Consider the following 21,234-nt stretch of genomic DNA (forward strand, 5'->3'; position numbering starts at 1 on the left):
ATGTCCTACCTGTCAATGAATAATTCAGCTTCAACCATAACAATACAAGAGTGCACAATAGATGCAAACTCAAGGTAAACCACACCAAACTTGATTGCAGGAAATACGACTTCAGCAACAGAGTGGTCAATGTGTGAAATACTTTACCTGACTCTGTGGTTTCTTCCCGAAACCCCCAAAATTTTAACCTTAGACTGTCTACTATTGACTTCACCCTTTTCCTAAGAGTTCTGTAGGGGGCATGCATAAGTGTACCAATGTGCCTACCATCCCTGTCCTATTGTTTCTTTTTATTTTTCTTATATGTATCCATTTCATGTACTCATAACTATGTTTATACTTGTACCTGTTATCTTATAATCGCTTGACAAATAAATAAATAAATGATGATTATGATGACGGTGATGATCCTTTTCTACATTCTGCAGCCATGAAATTTAGTAGTCAGAGAATCATTGAGACATGCTGCAGAACTTAATAGATCCTAGAATTAGTGTGTTGTTGTTTTTCTTCATTTTTTTCCAAATTGTCTGGATTTGTGCAACTCTTTGCTGTTTAGGTGTCATTTTACTTTCAGACAAATATCTGGTATCATTTTGAAGTTCTTTATATTTTAATAAACCTGCAAATTTCACATCATTTGAAAAAAAAGAAAGGAAACAAATACAGGCAGAAATATGTCTCACCTGTGGAATTTTGTAGATATCCAAGATAGTTGCTACATAAAGAGAGACATCTGGATCCAGTCCTCCAATGATAGCCATCAGATTATTCTGGGTGCCACATTTAAAATTGGGACAAAGTTCTCTAATGAGGATAGGAGTTTTATCACTGCATCATAACTCCACTTTGCACTGAAATAACTGTCTCCAATGTGGAAGCCCAAAGTGTAATTGGATAATATCTGATGATTTTCATTAATTTCCTTTACTGCAAAGCTGTAATATGCTGATAATTCTTAGGTTCCATACTATAAAGAAAGTTTTATTTTAGTACATTATTTCAAAGAACTGTGAAAACCTACTGTGAAAACAAAAACTATTGGCCAAATGGCAAGTTTATTAAACTCTTGAGTATTTATTAAAGGTAAAGAAAATATACTAAGAGAACTCCTAATAATACGAATGCTATAAATTGCTATAAAAATATCCACTAACAATTTTGTAGTCTAATTTCATGGAAAAAATATTTGTCATATACAAAACCCAAGGACTACAATGCTTTTTCCCACGACAAATTTTTACCCCCTGTAAAGAAATAAGAGATTCAATTTCTCTTTCACCAATTTATTTCTTTTTATTGACATTTTGCATTACTCAAAACATAAGGTTAAATTAAACTGATCAAAAATATCTTGGAATTTAGGAAACAAAAGTAGAATGCCAGTTTCATATGCAATTTCATCCAACATTGTTAGTGAAGGTTCTATATTAAAGCCTTTTTTATCATCAATTATGAATGCCTGAGTTGTAATGAAACCAACGATGATGTCTCCCAGTTGATGGTACATATGAAGTAGAGAATGTGGCTCCTTGTCCTTGCAGATCTTAGTGCCAGTCACACTCAATATTTGGAAAAGCAGTATTTGCAGCAGTGCAGGTAGCAATCCATATATATTAAAGTAAAGGACCAACTGTCTTTATTTCTCTGGAAACAATGTCTCTGATTACCATACTTTGACTTCTCTCTTTTGTTACAAAAATAAATATCATGATGGATTTTCTAAAGCTGACATGGTTCCTAGAATCTGTAGGGATTTCAAGAAAAAAACACTGTCAAGCAAGGCTGTAATTAAAGGAGAAGGAAGTCATGTTGGGAATACCCACTGAGATAAAGTTAAAAACCTGCCTTGTTTTATAGAATCAACATGTTTAGTGGACTGTAATTTCACAACTTGTACAATAAGAAACAATCCAGGCTCTAATTCTTTCAAACCTGAGCTATATCTAGAGTGAAATTGATTTTCTAGAGGGAACTGACAAGAATAGCATCACATAAATTTGATATAGCTATGGCTTTAATCACATTTCTACCATTTTATTAAATAAATCAGGGAGTGGAAGGCAGAGACATAGGCAGAATGAGATTGACCTATAGTCAAGTTTGGCACCCGCCTTCTGGAAAATTGTGCCCCTCAAGATCCACACCCACTCTCTTGGCCTTCCAGAAGGGCCTTAAAACCTTTTTTTTGTTAATTACCCTGAGGTACCTATGGAGGTTTTTATACTAGAAGTGTGGAGTAAAAGACAATTCAACCTTCACCCTGTTGTATATTGCTTCCTTCCTTCCTTATATGGTTACATCTTTGCTCATTTTAATGTTAGCATTTGTTGTTTTAATGTTTTGCATTGTTATATTCATCTTGTTGTCATTTGCCTATAGTTGCTTGGGTGAGATGGAGGACATAAATTTAATAACAAATAAATACTTAAGAAATTGGATTATTTTCTCCAGATCCATGTTTTGAAGCTCCATTTTCCTTTACTTTGAAGTCTCACCATTATTTTAGGCTGGTAGTCTCACATTTCTACTTTTCTAAATCTATTTATTCCTTTCACATTGTTTTAGGCTGGTAGGAACACATAAAATGCTGAGAGTTTGCTACGGGCACAAAATTATTGATATCGTGTATTGTTATTCTTCTAGCATACATAGCTCTTTTAAGATTAAAAGTTGAAGAGGAAGAATGAATGAGAGATCAAAATCCAGGACCAGGAAGTCTTAAATTTACTTCTCCAATTCCAGAAAAAAAATCCCCAGAAGATTGGAATCCCGTAAGCTTTATGTTCCCAGTGATGGTTTGAGGACCATATTAAAAATAAAACAGCCATCATACAAATGCATCACTCTTACCCAACTATGATCCACCGATACAACAAACACTTGATACATATTGTCACACCAACATCCCATAACATATGCTACACATTGAAATACAAATTATAATAAATTACTCATAAGCTTTATTCAATGCCATCTTCTTATTAGGTATTCTCTATTGTTCAGCTCAGGCCTCATTATAATTATGTAACATTTGGGGGAAAAGATGCAAACTAGAAGCCCAACACCAGATGTTAAGATAGAAAAGATCTCCACAGCAGTCATGTATTTTCCTTTGGTGCTTAGGTAGGTTGGAACAAAAGTTACCCAAACACTGCAGAAGACCAACATGCTGAAACTGATGAATTTGGCTTCATTGAAACTGTCAGGTAATTTCCTGGCCAAGAATGCCACAATGAAACTCACAATGGATAGAAAGCCCATATAACTCAGAACACAATAAAACATAATCACTGACCCTTCATTGCATTCTAATACAATTTCTTCAGTTACCAAATGCAGATCAGCATCTGGGAAGGGTGGAGTAGTCCCCAACCAAAAGGTACAGATACTTGTTTGAACAAATGAACAAGAGAAAGCAATGGAGATAGCCAGTCTTTTCCCTAACCATTCATTCATTCTGGACCCTGGCTGGATGACCATGAAAGCTAGAACAACTGTGATGGTTTTTGCAAGGACACAACAAATAGCTGCTGAAAACACAACACTAAATACAGTTTGTCGGAGAAGACAAGTCACCTTATTAGGCTGACCAATAAAGAGCAATGCAGAAAGGAAACAGAGCAGAAGGGAGATGAGAAGGCTATAGGTCAGGTCCCGGTTGTTGGCTTTAACAATGGGAGTGGTGTGGTGCTTTATAAATGTTCCCAGTACCAAAATTGTGATTAATGAACAGAAAAGTGCTGCAATGCATAAGCAGATACCCAGTGGTTCCTTATAAGACAAAAAAGTTATAGTTTTTGGAATACAAAGATCATGTTTTTTGTTCGGATATGTTTTGTCTGTGCATTTATGACAGTCATTCATATCTGAAAAAATGGAAAAGAAATAACATAATTTAAATCTCATAGTCTGTTTTAAAATCAGCATTTATTTATTTATGTAGTTAGTTAGTTGTTATATCTGCACTTCTCACACACTCACCAGTTCAAAACAAAGAATCTCACCAAACAGTTCCTAGTGCCCAAGGAAAAACATAGATTCCATTCATTACCAAAAATAGTAGAACTCAACTAGCCCTTGACCCAAATGCTTGGGAAAACAGCTAGATCTTCAGTGTCTTGTAAAAAATTAGCAGGATTTAGGCCACCTGAACCTCTGGAGGGGATGCTGTTCCATGGGACAGGGGCTACCATTAAGAAGGCATGACTCCAAAAAAATTACATTAATAGAAAAGACCTGGAGTATGGTATATCTACTATATATAGTGGGAAAGGTAGAAACAATGAAGAGATGTGTTCCTACAAGTAGACTGGCCCTATGCTATGGAGGGCTTTATATGTGATAACCAGCACATTGAATTGCATTTGGAAACCTAAACCAGGCTAATAATAATTTCATCAGCAAAAGAGAAACAAATAGTATTATACTAAAAATACATATTTTGAAAAAAAAATAGGAGAGTTTTTCAAAGGTAGCCTGACATACTTATACCCAATAGGTTGTCTGGTGCACATATCCTGTAGGAACAAAGTCTGATTCTCCCAGAATTCTCCTTCTTCAGACTGCATATCTAAACTTTTCCAGTCCCCAAAAGCAGCTTTGTTAATGGGAGATGCAGAAATGCTTGTTTCGTCCCTGAATTATATTTCAGAATATTTATTCTTATGGAGCTTTGCAGATTTCCTACCCACCCCACAATTTTGTCCAAAATCTTTCTTTGAGTATTTTTTTAACTATCATTGAACAGTTTGACATACTGGATAGAATAAAAACAACACAGGAAATTTAAAATAACTTAGAAATCAAAAATAAGACAGCAAATCAAAAAAAAAGTTATATTAACCTGTGAAATAGCATGAAAAAATAAAAGAGAATAATTTGGGTGTGTAAGTTTTCACCTGGTTCACTGACAATCAGAACATCTTTAATTGTTTAACAGATATTTTGTTGTCCCTGATATAATCTGACCATGTAGTCTTCTTAAGTACAATATTTGGTCTGGAAGTTTTAGATAGTGAGATACACACATTGAATTTTCTGCTTGTTAAATCTTTCAAAAGAAATGAAATAAAAATGTATTTAAATATGTATAGAAATTACAATGAAATAAACATGGTTTACACCCTCTTTTGCATGAGATCCATAAAAAATATTCAGAATGGATTGATTGATTGATTCATTCATTCTTTCATTCATTCACTGAGTTATTCTTTCATTCGTTGAAACAATGGATGGAAACTAATCAAGGAGAGAAGCAACCTAGAACCAAGGAGAATTTCCTAACAATAAGAACAATTAATCAATTGAATGGCTTCCTTTCATAAGTTGTGAATGCTTCATCACTGGAGGCTTTAGAAACTGGACATGCACTTGTTTGAAATGGTATACAGCAGGGATGTCAAACTCAAGGCCTGAGGGCCAGATCCAGCCCATGGAATGCTTAGATCTGGGCCGCAGGGCTGCCCTGGAAACAGCGAAGGACCATCTCATGGAGTCTCTGCCAGTGAAAACAGAACTCCCTTTTTCTTGGCAAGGGGTTGAAGGAGGCCGTCATAGCCGGAAGCAGAGCTTGAGAGCCCATTTTTTTCTGGCAGAGTGCTTGGACTGCCTCTGGTGCCCCTAACACAAGTGACATTGAACTGGCCATGCTCTGATCCAAATGCCTGAATTACATCAAAATAAGTTGCATTGCTTCTTGCTTTCAAAAAGAAAATTGCATTGCCTCTGTAGTGAAATCCTATTTGTCCAGGCAAATCTAAATAATTCTGCACAGAATTAATTAATACATCTGCACAAAATATGCCTTACCCTTCTCATCAGCTATCTTCCCTTCGGGACATGGGATGCAATCATAACAACAAAATGGTTCTCCTTCCTTTACTTTCTTGCTGGACCCTGGAGAACAGCTTTCACTGCATACAGAAAGAGGTTGTGTCTAATTTAAAACACAATAAAAATATAGTATTAGCATATTTCAAATTGTAGAGATTCTACCATAAATCCGAGATACTAGGAGCTCATTGTTTTGTCACTTTATGCTGCCATTTATGTATATACAGTATGAGCATGGCTGTCTACCTGCAAATGTTTCATTACCTAACCAGATAACATCTTCAATGTGAGGATGCAGGCAACTAAACTCAAAGAGTATCAAGAACTCTGCAGTTCAACTCAGCGTTACAGATATTATTTTCCATTGAAAACCTTTTTATACTGGAGGAATTAGTACACTTGTATTTATACAAGATTATTAGCTTTATAATTTTTTCTCAAATTATTAGCTTCATAATTATCTGCAAAGAATTCACAATAATACATATGGTATTCTTTCTTCCATTTTTTCCCCATCTAAACCTGTGAGATAGTTGGTCTAAAAATGATTGACTAAAGTAATATAGTAAGCTTCTGTGACTGAGACCACACTTGAATTAAATCACCCTAGTTCTTCTCTGACACTATAACTTTTATTACACATTGATTGTCTGTATGTAATAATGTAGGATCATTTGTGAGGAAACTGTAGGAAGAATCAATAGTTAATGATGAAATGCTATTAATAATTACATTAGTCCCAAACATTATTATTATATTTATAACCCATAATTATTCTGTACAACTCAAGATTATACACATAATGTTTCTGTTTCCTTTTTTTTTTCCTCAACAACTTTATGAAGTTGATTGACTGTTTCAAAGTCGGGACTTCTGGTTTATTCCTTGCTGCAGTTGGAGCAGAATCCACGATCTTGCACAGTTTCACCCGAGCTCACTTGCTGGAGGGTCCTAATCAGGACCAGAACCACCCTGGTGGGGTGGTGAAGAAGTGGGAAATTGCCTGGAGGGTTGAGGGGATTTGCAACTCCCCTCCCTGACAGGAAAATCCCTCCCAAAGGCAAGCTGCAGCCATGGTCCTAAAATGGCTACCATGATGACAAAGAACACACAGGAAACTAAGTTTTGTAATGGAGCAGAGAAGTAGCGAGCACAGTGTGAACCAGGCAAAAGATATTGCTTTTGAGGTACCCCAGTATTAAAATAAAGGGCTATCTTGGAGGGAAGTAGAAGCCGCGACCAGAGAAAGTGAGAAAGAACTTGGATCTTATAAAACTTGGATTGGGTTAATTTGGAGGAGAAAATTTAAAGGAAAATACTTTAACACAACAAAGGTTTAGAAATTAAATTGGATAACTATTGAATTATGGGCACTTTAAGAGCACAATTAAATGCTGAAATTGACTGTGTAGAAAAGAAAAGAAATAATAGCTAATGATTAAAATTAGTGAACTTAATAAAAGTATTATATTCAATAAAGAAAGTAAAAGGTAAAAAGACTCAAGAGTGCCACCTGATGGTACAGGAAAACTGCAGTACATTTTAAAAAGTGTCTGGTCTTCTCAAGAGTTTGGATTTTGGAACTTAAAAGAAAATAAAAGAAACTTTATTATTGTTATAGAACCATCCAAACAAAGACTCAAGGGTATGGATTGTTGAAAATAAATTCAAAGGATATTGGCTGAAATAATATACTGGACTTTGGGATTGAATATATCTATTAAAGAAGAGGGTTTAAAGAAGGAAGAGGAAAGAAAAGGAAAAAAGGAGAAGTTACAACGAAGAAAGTATTTGTTGATATAAGATCGGACTTACAAGAGTCAAGATTGGATTTTCAAGATATAAGGGACATGATAAAAATCAAACTTGAAATGTGCAATTATGTACTACAGAAATTAGAAATGGTGACTCAGCATACACAAGAACAAAATAAATCAGAGGTGGGGGGGAGTTCTATAAAGAAGAAGCCAACATTGAAGGACAAAATGAACAACAATTATTTAAGCAGAGGGGAAAGGAATTAGAATTAAAAATTTGTGGTCTGATGGGATGATAAAAGGGAGAATGGTTCGGAAAATGGATAAAGGGAGAGGGAAAAAGCAAAAAAAGGAAGGGCAAAACAAAAATCAAAAGAGGGAGAGGGAAAAGTTTAATAACTGGAATGAGAAATGGATGGGAATAAAAAAGGAGGGTGGGCTGGCATTGCAGAGGTACCACATGTGATATTTAAGCTCTAAGATCGCTGCTGATATCTCCATTGCAGGACAGTCCCGATGGACTTAAACTATAGAGACGATGACTGAGGAGGGCACATCCTGCTGGTAGATCCAGGAGCAGCCCATTTTTCCTACGATGGAGAGGTAGCCATTAAAGCTGCTGAAGCTGGGACAGCTCTGGAATGGAAGAAAGCTGGAAAGAAAGTGTGTCAGTTTGGTGAGATAATTTTCTACTTATTTTTTTCTGGAAAGAATACCCTAAAAGACTAAAAATTAAATTTAAAAGTGAAGTTAAAAGTGCTCAAGCAGCGAGATTAAGCACAAATTAAACCTGAAGGTTTTTTTTTCCTTTTTATTGGAACTTTGGATTTTTGTAAAAACTTTTCAATTTTTAAACTGAACTGATCTTTCCTTTTTAATTTTAATTTTTTCCTTTCAAAATAACTCTTTGGAAAAGTTTGAAAAGATGGTGAGAAGACCATGTAGATTGTTTATGCGGGTGCTCTTCTGTGGAACTACTGATAGCTGGAGTCTGGATTTGAAATTGAAGAAAGAAGACTGAAGTGATCTTGAAAAGAAAACTGGAAATTTTGTTTTTTGATTTAGTAAAGAGCCATGAACGGTCGCAGTGCTTTGCTTACTGACAGAATTGCATTTTCTCTTTCCCTTTTTTTTCTACTCCCCCCCCAGTTGGATTTTTATATTTGGACTAGAGTCCTCTGATGCAGGAATAAGACTACTGTTTTCCCCTCCCTCCTCACTTTGTTCTACCTTTTTAGCAAGGAGAATATAAAGATTTCTGTCTTTTTAATTTTTTTCCTAATTTTTTTTATTTTTTCATCCTTTTTCCATTTTCCATTTTTTTATTTTTTTTATTTTTTTTTCTACATAATTGGAACCAATTGGATTAAGCTGTTCAAGTGCCTGAAGATTTTTTCCCTCCCCTTCCCTTTTTTATTTTTATTTTTTGTTTTTATTTTTTTTATTGGAGTGGCAGTTGGCTGCTCTCGCTTTTTCTTCTCAATTTTCTTATTAAGTATTCTAAGATGAGCAGAAATATACCAGCCTCAGCTTCATCAATCCTGACTTCTTCCTCCTCACCATCTGGAGGACAACAATCAATACAGGTGATGTTACAAGAGAAGGAGAAAGAAGTGACACTGCAGATGGTTATGCAAGGAATTCAAAAGATACAAGTAAAAACAGACAATATTGAAAAGAGAATAGAGAATATTAAGCAAAGAATTGAAAAGACAGATGAGAAAATTGAAAATATTCAACAGATGATGATGCAATATGAGGACAGAATCAAGAAAAGTGAAGAACAAGATGTACAAAGAGATAAGAAGATTAGAGTTATGGATACCTGATTGAGTGAAGTGGAAAGAGCCAAGGGCAGATCTCTGCAATCATTGGGATGGGAAATTGATAGATCAGAATTCTATCTTAGATTTCAAAATATAGAAGAAGAAAAGGGTGAAAACCTTGCTGAAATGATGACAGAAATCCTGGCAGAAGCATTAGAGGTAACTAAAGAGAAGATGATGGGTGGAATGGATGAGGGTTTTTTTTTGTGTCTATACAAGATATATGATGAGAAATAAACTGCCAAGAGAAGTTCATATCAGATTTACTAAGAAAATAATAAAATCACAAATACTGCAGGCAGCAAGAGAAAAAACACTGAAGTACAAAAATAAAGAAATAGTGGTACTGAAACGGGTACCGAGAAGAGTGAGAGAGATAAGAAGAGAATATATATTCTTGATTTTATAAGAGCGGAGTAAATTACAAATGGCTGATACCAGAAGGTCTCATGTTTACCTGGCAGGAACAAAGACACAGAATTGATACAGTTGAAAAAGCTGAGTTATTCTATCTGGAATATTTCAGAAGAAGGGAGGAAGATACAAGAAAAAAAGAGTTGTTAATTGAATTTCAAGAGGAATGTATAGTACTAATTGAAAAAGAAGAAGGAGCCCTGGTGGTGTACCCAGAGAGCAATGAGAACCAAGATCTACTGGAGCAACAAATCCATCTTATAAAGTCTAAAATGGATGAGAGAAAACTGATTACAATTAATATAAATGGACTTAGCTACTAAAAGAAGAAAAATATTCATGAGCCTAGAGCCAGAAAACAATGCGAGCCGCTGCCACCATCTCCTCCTCCCTCTCCTCCTCCTGAGTGGACTGAAAGCAGCTAGGGCTGAGGAAACGAAGCCACCTTGGCTCACGTTGTTTTCTGAGCCTAAAGCCAGGGCGCTTTCATTGCACGGCGGAACTTCTTGTTTCAGGAAACACTGGGCATCATTGCTGCCCCCTGAGGGGAGGGTGATTCTGGGCTGCACGATTGGGGGACTTCGTGGCTTTGGGTGGGTGGGTGGGTGGGAGCGAGGACGGATGGAGTCCGTGAAGCAGGGCTTGCCTGCCCTTGCTGGCTGCCTCTGCTTCCTTAGGGATGGGGAAGGGGGCTCATCTGGACCAAGGGTGAGTCTCCCCCTCAGTTTCCCCTGAAGGATCTTCCGTCACTTTTGCCTTCTCCCTATGTCTTCCCTCTTTAAAATCCCCCCACACACACACACTTATTTTCAGGCAGATAGATTTCATGTCTGAACATTCTAACATGACGGTGGGACTTTCCCCCCCCAAAAGCAGTTAAATAAAGAAAAAACAAAACATCCTCATGCAAGAACTTTTTTGCTTCCGATTACCCCCATGCTTACAAGTTGCAAAGGAAACACGGAAGCAGGCAAGCGGCTGCCCAGCTCCAGAGCTCCACACCATTTTTTTTTCAGAGGGAATCTGACTCAAGTATAAGCCGAGGGGGTTTTTTTCAGCACAAAAAATGTGCTGAAAAACTCGGCTTATTCTCGAGTATATACGGTAATCCACCTACAAGAAGTACATATTAAAAAACAACATGATTTTATATTGAAACAACAAAAATTAAGGAAATTATTTACAGCATTGACACAGTGTAAAAAGAGAGGAGTGGTGTTATACATGAGAGATACAATCCCTGTGGAACAAATATATACAGATTATGATGGAAGGATTTTGATGGTGGAGATAATGGGCAATAATCTAAAGATACTTTTAATACCAATTTATGCCCCAATTGATAATCAACAAGATTTTAACAGGAAATTACATAAGAAAATAATTGAACTGGACTATGCTAATATCTGTCTGATGGGAGATTGTAATGGAATAATAAATGACAAATTGGACTATAAAACACTAAAAACAGCAAAGAAAGCTAGAAAGACATTGACAAAATCCTTCTTTCGAATGGTAGATGAGATAAACTTAAAAGATGCATGGAGAGAGAGAAATGCAGAAAATAAACAATAGACATGCATCATGGTCTAGAATAAATATGATATGGATGTCAGCTGAATTGCAGAAATAGAAATAGAAGCAAGTATCTGGGCAGATCACAATCCAATAACACTTGTACGGAAAGGACAAAAAAGGATATCTAGATGGACTTTAAATAATATGATATTAATCATATTAATCATATCATATTAATAATATGATATTAATATGATATTAAAAGAAAAAGACTTAAAACAGAAATTTGAGAATTGACTTTTTTCTTTAAAGAAAACACAAAAGAGGATACATCATTACAGAACCTCTGGGACACAATGAAGGCTTATACAAGAGACTTGATAATGGACTATACAATGAAAAGAAATATAAAACAGAAAAAAATCTTTAAAATATTGGAAGATTACAAGACTACAAGAAGTTGGAAAAAGAACTACAGAAATTTCCACAAAAAAGGACATTAGAATTAAAATGGGCATAACTAAGCATAAAATGGGTCTAATGGAAAAAGAAGAAATAGCACAAAAAATTAAAAATGCTAAACAGAACTGTTTTGAAGATGCAAACAAACCAGGCAGATGGCTATCATATAAATTGAGAAAGGAAAGAGACTCAAGAAAGATAAATCAATTGATAAGTGAACAAGGACATGTATGCTATGGAAATGTGGAGAAGAAAAAAATTATTCAAGATTACTATGGAAAACTGTACCATCAAGAGAATGTTCAGGAAAAAAGAATTCAATAATACTTACAGGAAGCAAATTTCCCCCAGATACCCAAAGATATTGAAATAACGTTAGAAAGTAACATAACAATGATGGAATTAACAGAAGCTTTAAAAAAGCAAAACATTGGGAAAGCACCAGATCCGGATGGTTTGCAAGTGGAATTTTATAAGACATTCCAGGAAACATTGAATCTTCACTTATTAGAAGTTATGAATGAAGTTATGACAAAGAAGAGAATACCCAAAACATGGTCAGAAGCCTATATCACATTTGTACCGAAGGAGGACACAGACCCACAGCAAGTTAAAAATTACAGACCTATATCACTATTAAGTTCAGATTATAAAATTTTTGCTTCAATTCTAGCAGAAAGACTGAAAAGTTACTTAACAATTTTATTCACCCTGATCAAAATGGATTTCTGCCGAAGATAATATGAGAATAATTTTAGATACATTGGAATACTATGAGGCACATCCTGAAAAACAAATGGCTCTAATGTTTTTAGATTCACAAAAAGCTTTTAATAATGTGAATTGGCATTTTATGCTGTTACAATTGGACCAAATGGGCTTTGGTAAAAATTTTACTCAAGCCATAGAAATGATATATCATAAACAAACTGCAAAGGTTATGATAAATGGAGAGTTAACAGACTTTATAGATATAAGAAAAGGGACTAGACAAGGTTGTCCACTGTCACCTCTGTTGTTTGTGTTAACACTGGAAGTGCTGAATAGGAACATCAGAGAAGAAAAAGAAATAAAAGCAATGAAAATTAAAAAAGAAGAATATAAATTACAAGCTTTTGCAGATGACCTGGTATTTATATTAGAGGATCCATTGGAGTCAGCACTTAAACGGATAGAAAAGATAGAAGAGTATGGGAAAGTAGCAGGTTTGAAAATAAATAAAGATAAAACAAAGATTTTAGCAAAGAACGTGTTAGTAAGATGAAAAAAAAGAATTGGAGGAAGTTTTGGGGATCCAGGTCACAAATAAGGTTAAGTATTTAGGGATACACATAACACCAAGATGTAGCACACTTAAGGAGAATAATTATCTTAAACTTAAACAACAGATTGCGACAGACTTGATAAAATGGGAAAATGTACAATTATCACTGATCGGGAGAATATCTACAATTAAGATGAATGTATTGCTTAGAATCTTATACTTATTCCAGACAATTCCAATCAGATTACGGAAAGAATTTTTTGAAGATTTAAACAAAATAGTGCTAAAATACATTTGGCAGGGGAAGAAAGAGAGAATAAAACTTAAATTGCTACAAGATGCAAGAATAAGAGGAGGATTTGCTTTGCCCAATAGGGAATTATACTACCAAGCAATGAGTCTGATGTGGGTAAAGGAATGGATAACACTAAGGAATACTAGACTTTGAATTTAGAAGGACGTGACTTGCTGTTAGGGTGGCATGCCTTCCTCTGGTATAAGGGAACTAAAACGCAGGGGTATTTTAGAAGACATTATATTCAAGAAGCATTGTTTCTAAACTGGGAGAAGATAAAAAAGCAATATTATTTAAAAATTCCACTATGGTTATCTACTATTGAAGCTTTTTCCTATCCAATAATATATAAAAAGGAACAATCAGTTAGATATGGTGAGATATTGAATGAAAAGGGTGAACTTAAATCTATGCAAGTATTGGAAGAACAAGGTGTAGAAATGAATTAGTTTTCATATTTTCAAATACAATCTAGATTTGATAAAGATGTTAAAACAGAAGGTATCTATGATAAGTTGACTGATTTAGATAAAATTTTGACAGGTACTGATGAAAAAGTAATAAAAAATACTTTATGGACATTTGCTAGAGTTTAAATTAGAGGAAGAAGTAAAAGAAACAATGATTGTGTGGGGGAAAAATTTTGGATATGAGATTGACTTAGATAAATGGCAAAAATTATGGTCTCAAAATTACAAAATGACAATGTCAACTGCATATAAAGAAAATTTGTATAAGATGTTTTACAGGTGGCACTTACCCCCAATGAGAATTGTGAGGATGTTCAAGAATAAATCGGATAAATGTTGGAAATGTCATCAGATACCTGGTTCATATTACCATATGTGATGGACATGCTCATATGCAAAAAGATATTGGACTATAATCCACACATGGTTGGAAAAAATGACAAAACAACACACAGACTTTATACCTGAGATATTTTTATTGGGAATTATACTGGAAATATATTGCAAAGAACTGAAATATTTGATTGTAAATGTTTTAACAGCGACTAGAATTGTATTTGCTAAGAATTGGAAAAATGAAAAAAGGAGGAAATTACTAAGAAAATCATGGACTGTGCCAAAATGAATAAATTGATAGGATAAGGAACGAGATTCCACAAGGTAATATGTTGTGATGTATAAGAATATATTGAAAATAGTATTTTGTAATGAATAGATGATTCATAAGGTGTTTGAGAAAATATAATGCGGAATCTGAGAAAAATATATATATTTGTGTTATATACTAGATAGGGAGATTGATATTACGGTCGAATGAAGGTGATTAGCTTGAATTATTAATCAGAGGGGATAATTATATTTACAGATAAGGATTGAAAAAATGACAAATGTGACAGAAAAAAATAATATGAGAAATTACAACAGAAATGAGATGAGAATTTTAGATAACATTGTAAAATAGGATATGATAATGTATTAATATAACATGAATTGGAATTGGATAAGTTTAATATTTAACAATAATAAAGATGATGCAACATGAAACTAAACAAATATAATGAACAGGTAACTATGGTCATGTTTGTATTGAGATGTGAAACCTGAAACCACACTGTTTGCCAAATGAGAATTGTTTATTTTAAAAAATAAAATAAAAGCAGGGAGAAAATTGAATAATGGAATTACTAGGTATGTTTAACTGATAAGGTGGTAGGCATTTTGAAAGAGTTTTGAAAGGTTGAAAATAAGCATTGAAGGATTATGAATTAATGTGAAATATATGCATTGGGAGATATGATTGATATTATTAATTTTGCCTATAGTAAAATGTATGATACATTGATGCCACACTGTTAATGTATTATTGCACATACGCAGATTGAAATTAAAAAAAAATGGGGACTCTTTCAAAGTCATCAAGAAAACTTTCACACCTAAAAGAGGACCAGTAATCATGATCTCCTGGTTTATGGTTCAGCACTAAAATCACTACAAATCTTTTAAAATAAATACCTATATATCAAACATAATGACATAAAACAATATGAACTTTGAAATACTCTAGAAGATATTTGAAGAACAAGGACAGAAATTAGTGGCTACAATATCAGCAATTTAGGGGTAGGTTATTTTCAAAAGAAGAAATAGAAGATGTTAAACAGAAAGAAAGTTTACCGAATAAAGAAACAAATCACATTTGATACAGAAATAATATAAATATATTTTTAAAATTATTTAAAAAAACATTTTTTTTTTGTTTTGGGGTGGGTTTGGGGGTTTTTTTTTTTTTTTTTTTTTTTTTTTTTTTTTTGTTTGTTTTTTTTTTTTTTTTTTTTTTTTTTTGTTGGGGGTTTGTGTTTTTTTTTTTTTTTTTTTTTTTTGTTTTTTTTTTTTTTTTTTTTTTTTTTTTTTTTTTTTTTTTTTTTTTTTTTTTTTTTTTTTTTTTTTTTTTTTTTTTTATTTTTTTAGTTTAAGGGGGGGGGTTTGGTTGTGGTTGGGGGGGGGTGGGGGGGTTTTTTTTTTTTTTTTTTTTTTTTTTTTTTTTTTTTTTTTTTTTTTTTTTTTTTTTTTTTTTTTTTTTTGGTTTTTGTTTGTTTTTTTTTTTTTTTTTTTTAAAAAAAGAAAATATTTCTGGGGAAAACATCCAACTAAGTTTTATTTCATGGAGAAAAGTATAAAAAATAAATTGGGGAGAGGATTATATAAAACTCAAGCCACTAAGAAAGTTCATCACATATAAATCCTTCACATACAGAATAACACTATATGCAGAATAACACTATAACCAATATGTGTGCTCTCTCTCTACCTCTCCCTCCCTCCCTCTCTCTCCTTTTCATTGATAAAATATAGTAAAATAGGAGATTAACTATTTTCATTTCACTGACTTCCTCGAAGACATCTCAAATTTTTAGTAGCTGGATCTTCTCACCTGATTGAACCAACTATGCCATGTGATGGCATCCTTCTCGATAATCAGTTTTTGATCTGCTGGAGTCTGAGGATCTACCCTGCCAACCTTCACTCTTGATTTGTTTGAGGAAGTAATCCAGTTGATCACATCAAATCCAGCAACTATTTCTCCTTTCTGATTGAAGGCAATTTTATCCCCAGCACTGTTGTTAAATGAGATGCTTTTCAGAAAGGAATGGAGCTGGATGGAAGAAGGAAAAGTAAATTCAGAAGAGGCTGTAAAAACCCTTTAATGGCATAAATAGTAAGAAAGTGTGGCTGCTATAGTGATGGAGGAAACGTCATGGAAGAAAATTAAACTTTATGAAGCAGAGACACCCAAAAAGTTGGCTTGGGGGGAAGCTGGCTGCCGGAGCGTGCTGCAGCAGCTCTTCTTGGCTTTATTTTATTTTATCTATTTTAGTATTCCCACTGGATCATTTTTATTTAAATAATATTTTCTGAATAAGCATAGACCACAACACAGACAAAAGTTTTTGTTTTGCTGAGGACTAACAAGGCATGGGGAAAAGAAAGAAGTGCTATGGCACTAGCCCAGGATCTCTCCCACCAGTGAAGACACCCAAAAAGTAAATTAGATAAATTGGATGACCCTAACCGAATCCTATGGATTTATGAGAAATTTGATCAGTTTATATTTTTCTAGACAGTTACCAAGTCCTAATTTCTAAAGCTGTACAAAGGTTAGAACATATTTGAATATGTTTCAATCTGTTGTTTTTGTTGCTGATGCTGTTATCATGATTGCTATTTTTACTATGATTGATATAGTTATGATTCATTGCACAATTAGCCAAATATTCCAATTGTGCTTGGCATTTTTATTGAGTTCTTTCCAAGGATCTGGCTTAGGCAGAGTGTTGATAGTATTAGAAGTATCATTGCAGGATATAAGCTGTTCCAAGCAAAACTGCCTTTTATGACTGACTGATGGTGACTATGTCAGTTCCAATGGTGTTCATGCTCCAGTTGTTTTGGGATTGCACCAAAGGTGCCTATTAGTATTGGTACTATGTTTTGTTATCTTCTCCAGTTTTTTTTCCTTCTATTTTGCTGTGTCCAGGTACTACCATGTTCTTGTTGCTGTTATTATTAAGGCAAAATTAATTTTCATAGTATAATTGACTGAACATTGACTCCTATGATTCAGATCCAGACAAAGAGTCACAAATGTATTTCTATAAAGCGTATGTTGTATTTGTAAAGCATTTGTAAAATTTCCTGCTCTGATTTCAGGAATGTGACTGACAACTGGAATACTTTTCATTGTGGTATGGTGTGGTGAGTTCAACCTTATATGGGGCTTTCTGAGTAGCTAGGGTCAACCACACATTTGGACTGGGCTTGAGTTAGAAGTGGGCAATAGGAATATGAAGAATAAGACATGAGGAAAGTATGAAAAGCATGAGGAAATGAAACAAATATGTTAAGTAAAACTAATACTGGGAAGGAAAGTATGTGTATTTATTCATAAACAAAGCTTTCTAAGACCCAAAGTAGACGATGTGAAAGAAAATTAAGCAACCCAAGGTCAGAGAAAGTAGTAAAGTTTTGATCTGCTGACAAGTGAGCCTGATTCAAGATTAGGAACAAGCCACAGTGGACCGATACAGTGCTTGACAAAGTTGCTTTAAACACATTTGAAACAAGAATGCTGAATTTTAAATTTCCTCCCAGCTAGGTGGGTGTACATAGAATCAGGTCTTTTTGCTTAAGCTGGCACCAGTAATAAAACAGAAAAGCTGCCATTTGTTCATAAAACATTCATTTTTGTGAAATATTAAAAGCTATGTCACAAGCAGGGTAGTTATATGCTACTTGCCACATGTGCTAGTTAGAGAGCCCTCTATGGTGATGGAGCATTCTTGGTAATATCAATGGAAAATGGAGAACTTGCCAGAATCTCCAGTCAGGTTTTTAATCCATTGTGATGTTAGTTTAGTACATTAAGAAACATATTTGATGAATCCGTTTACTATCACACTAAGATAATCAGTATGGTAATAAAGTTTTTCCTCCATATTCTTTCAGTCACAATTTTTAAATCATGATATTTTTTCTTTTTTTTACCAGTTTTCATCCAACTGTGATTAAACTATCTCTAGAAATGGTCCAATCAATGCCAATATCTTTTTAAGCCTCTACCCACAAGAATGTTGAAATCCTACTAATTTCTTCATTTTTCAAAAATATTGTTGCTTTGAATTTTGCACTGTAGTTCAAAGAAATAGTTACAAAAATAATATAAAAGAAAACAACATATCTAAGGAAAAGCATTTTGTTTAACAACAGTGCTGCACAATGTTCTTAAAATCAGCACATAGATCTAATACCTTATTGAAATTTGCTTACAGATACATTTATATATTAGAACATCCCAATTTAAAATACATATATTGAGGAAAAATGATGTTTTCCTTTCCGTCATTGTCTCACAGCCCTATCAAAATACAGAATAAAACATAGACATAGACCATCTTACAATGGAATGTAAGAAACAGATTAAATGAAAATTCAATTAGAAATACAATATCATATATCTAAGTGACCACTATAACTTAGGAAAATGGTCATTAAAAAGGTAAATGCATTTCATGCTGCTTGTTTTAAAATAATTTCATAATATGAATGTGTCAATAAGACAAAGTGAATTCATTATAGGAAAAACTGAGAAAGAAAAAAATGAATATATTTTTGAATCCCTACATATATAACTTTCTATGATTTGATATTTTGATTTAACTATTTTGGGGGGAAATACATTATTGGCAGAGAAAAAAAAAGAGTCCAAAAACATTGGCTCAACAATTATGCTGAGATTAAGTGTTATTTATACAACAAAAAAATATATAAATTGTAGTTACCTGCCAAAATTGTCTATGCTGTCCTTTCCTGTCTCTGTTGACCACTGTTGTTTTGTCTTTGAATCTGAATAATGACATGTCTTGCAGAGCATGAGCTACTGCATAGATGGTATTGTAGATGCTATAACTATGGCCAGTCATGCTCATTTCAAACAATGAATCAGGAAGGCTCTCCAGCTTCTCCTTCCCTGAACAAATATTCTTCATATTATTGCCTCCAGCTGCATGTGGGAGCCTACAATTGAAGGCAGCTTCCCAGAAGGTTTTTATAAAATCATCTTCAGGTACATGAAAAGGATTTTGTCTCTCAAGAAATTGGGGAAATCCTGGTATGTAACTAACATGAATTGTGAAAACTAGGGAACCATCAAACAAGTCTTCTTTCCAGTCCTTTTGGTAGATGAATCCAGTTTGCTCCACCTGAGCCGTTCTTATCCACACTTTACCTTGTAGTGCATGGTTCTCCAATAAAATTGCAATCCATCTAAAATATGCCATAGAATAAGATTCTCCATAGGCTACAATGACATTTGCTTTTGTGTGTATTAGTTTATAGCTTATCTTTTCTCCCTCTTCCATCATTTTATCAAATACAATAGCATATCTTAATGTAGGGATTCTTTCAATGAGGGCAAAACAAACACCACTCTGTGAAAACAATGGAACAATGGTTTGTAGAAATCTTTCTCCATTGTCATTATCCATCACAATGATCCCAACCCATGTCCATCTGAAATGCAGAAGCAAAGCAAGAATTCCCTCATACTGAAGATCCTCCTGAGGAATCATTTGATAGGAAGAAATGCTTTCAGCTTCCTTATTTCTCATAGAAGCAGGACTGTAGGTTAACTGAATATTTATATGAAAAGGAAAAGATTGAAAGGATATCATTATATTTTGCTTTCAAATGTTCAAACACTTCACTCTCAGCACCTATTTTGAGTAATTTTGCTTAATTATTCTTGTACTTTGATTGAGACTGGAAAATAAGAAAAGACTGAAAGTTTTAGGTGGAAGGTTGCCTTCAAATGAACTTTCAAGTAGATGTGCTCTAATTTTAGGAATGTGACTTTTATTGCTTTCCTTTATTGCCTCTATATTCTATTTATCCTGATTTATTGCTACATACATCTTTTAATTGTGCTTCTTCTGGAATTTAAATTTCTACTACCAGAAATATGGTAGTTTACCTTTCTTCCCTTCCCAATTTCTGAGTAATATAACACTGCTTTATTTTACTAGCTTTAATTTAAAAAAATTAAAAACCCTTCATGTACATTAGTATTCAAACTGTGGAATTACTAATCAGCTAAGTCAATAAATTTTCAGAATCATTGTTGCAAGGAATATTTGAAAAGGTAAACATCTGAATTATTTGTATCAAAGAATAGGAATATATAATTTTGCAAGTAGATTAGAGGGAATTTAAACATTGGCAATGGTCATGAAAGTTAGCCCTAGGATCAGATCTTTGCTTATGACAAAAATGAAACCGCTGATTTCTAATACCATTACTTACTTTGGCTATAATTTTAATTGCTTTCAAATTTGTGTGTCCAATCCATAAAACAGAATCTATAAATGCAAACACTCATACCAAAGATCTTAGTTTATTGAACATATACATTGATTATTTAGACTTTACCTGTGGAATCTTGTAGGTATTTACAAGTGTTGCAATATGAAGCGAGATTTGGGCATCAAGACCACCAATGACTGCTATAACATTATTCTGAGTATCACATGAATAATTCGGGACAAATTTCTCAAAAGAAGATATAAGAAGCAATGTGGCATGATATGTCCACTGTGCATTGAAATAGCTGTCATAAATGTGGAAACCCAGGGTGAGATTAGTCAAAATCAGAGGGGTTTCATTGATTTCCTTTACTGCAAATGTCAAGGCCAGGATATGCTGGTAATTCTTAAGCAGTAAACTAGAAGAAGAGTTGCAACTCATATCAGAAGAAGAATTCACCTTTAAAAAATAATTGTCACTGTCACTGGTCTACACTATGTTCATTAGAAGTTATTATATTTAATCTGTTTTCTATAGA

The 21,234-nt window shown here is 33.9% G+C and overlaps 1 protein-coding gene across 1 annotated transcript; it reads right to left on the reverse strand.

Annotated features, from left to right (window-relative positions):
- Positions 1–2,611: 2,611 nt before the first annotated feature.
- Positions 2,612–21,137, reverse strand: LOC148124237 (vomeronasal type-2 receptor 26-like). The gene is made up of 5 exons (XM_087917232.1): positions 20,823–21,137; positions 19,178–20,026; positions 16,273–16,494; positions 5,812–5,938; positions 2,612–3,869 (listed from the first exon to the last, which is right to left on the reverse strand). The coding sequence occupies exons 1-5, from the start codon at positions 21,135–21,137 to the stop codon at positions 2,968–2,970; spliced, it is 2,415 nt and encodes an 804-aa protein (XP_087773358.1). The 3' UTR covers positions 2,612–2,967.
- Between the last annotated feature and the right edge of the window lie 97 nt (positions 21,138–21,234).

The sequence above is a fragment of the Pseudonaja textilis genome, chromosome Z, assembly GCF_049901715.1.
Source record: "Pseudonaja textilis isolate UNSWEBS1 chromosome Z, rPseTex1.2, whole genome shotgun sequence".
Taxonomy (NCBI): Eukaryota; Metazoa; Chordata; class Lepidosauria; order Squamata; family Elapidae; genus Pseudonaja; species Pseudonaja textilis.

What these genes read in the sequence shown, in the direction of transcription:
- LOC148124237 (XM_087917232.1), bottom strand. Translation starts at nt 21,137, where the DNA reads ATGAGTTGCAACTCTTCTTCTAGTTTACTGCTTAAGAATTACCAGCAT. An exon ending in AGCATAGACAATTTTGGCAG is followed by an intron (nt 16,495 to 19,177) that starts GTAACTACAATT and finishes TCTTCCATCCAG; the next exon opens with CTCCATTCCTTTCTGAAAAG. An exon ending in GGCATAGTTGGTTCAATCAG is followed by an intron (nt 5,939 to 16,272) that starts GTGAGAAGATCC and finishes GTTTTAAATTAG; the next exon opens with ACACAACCTCTTTCTGTATG.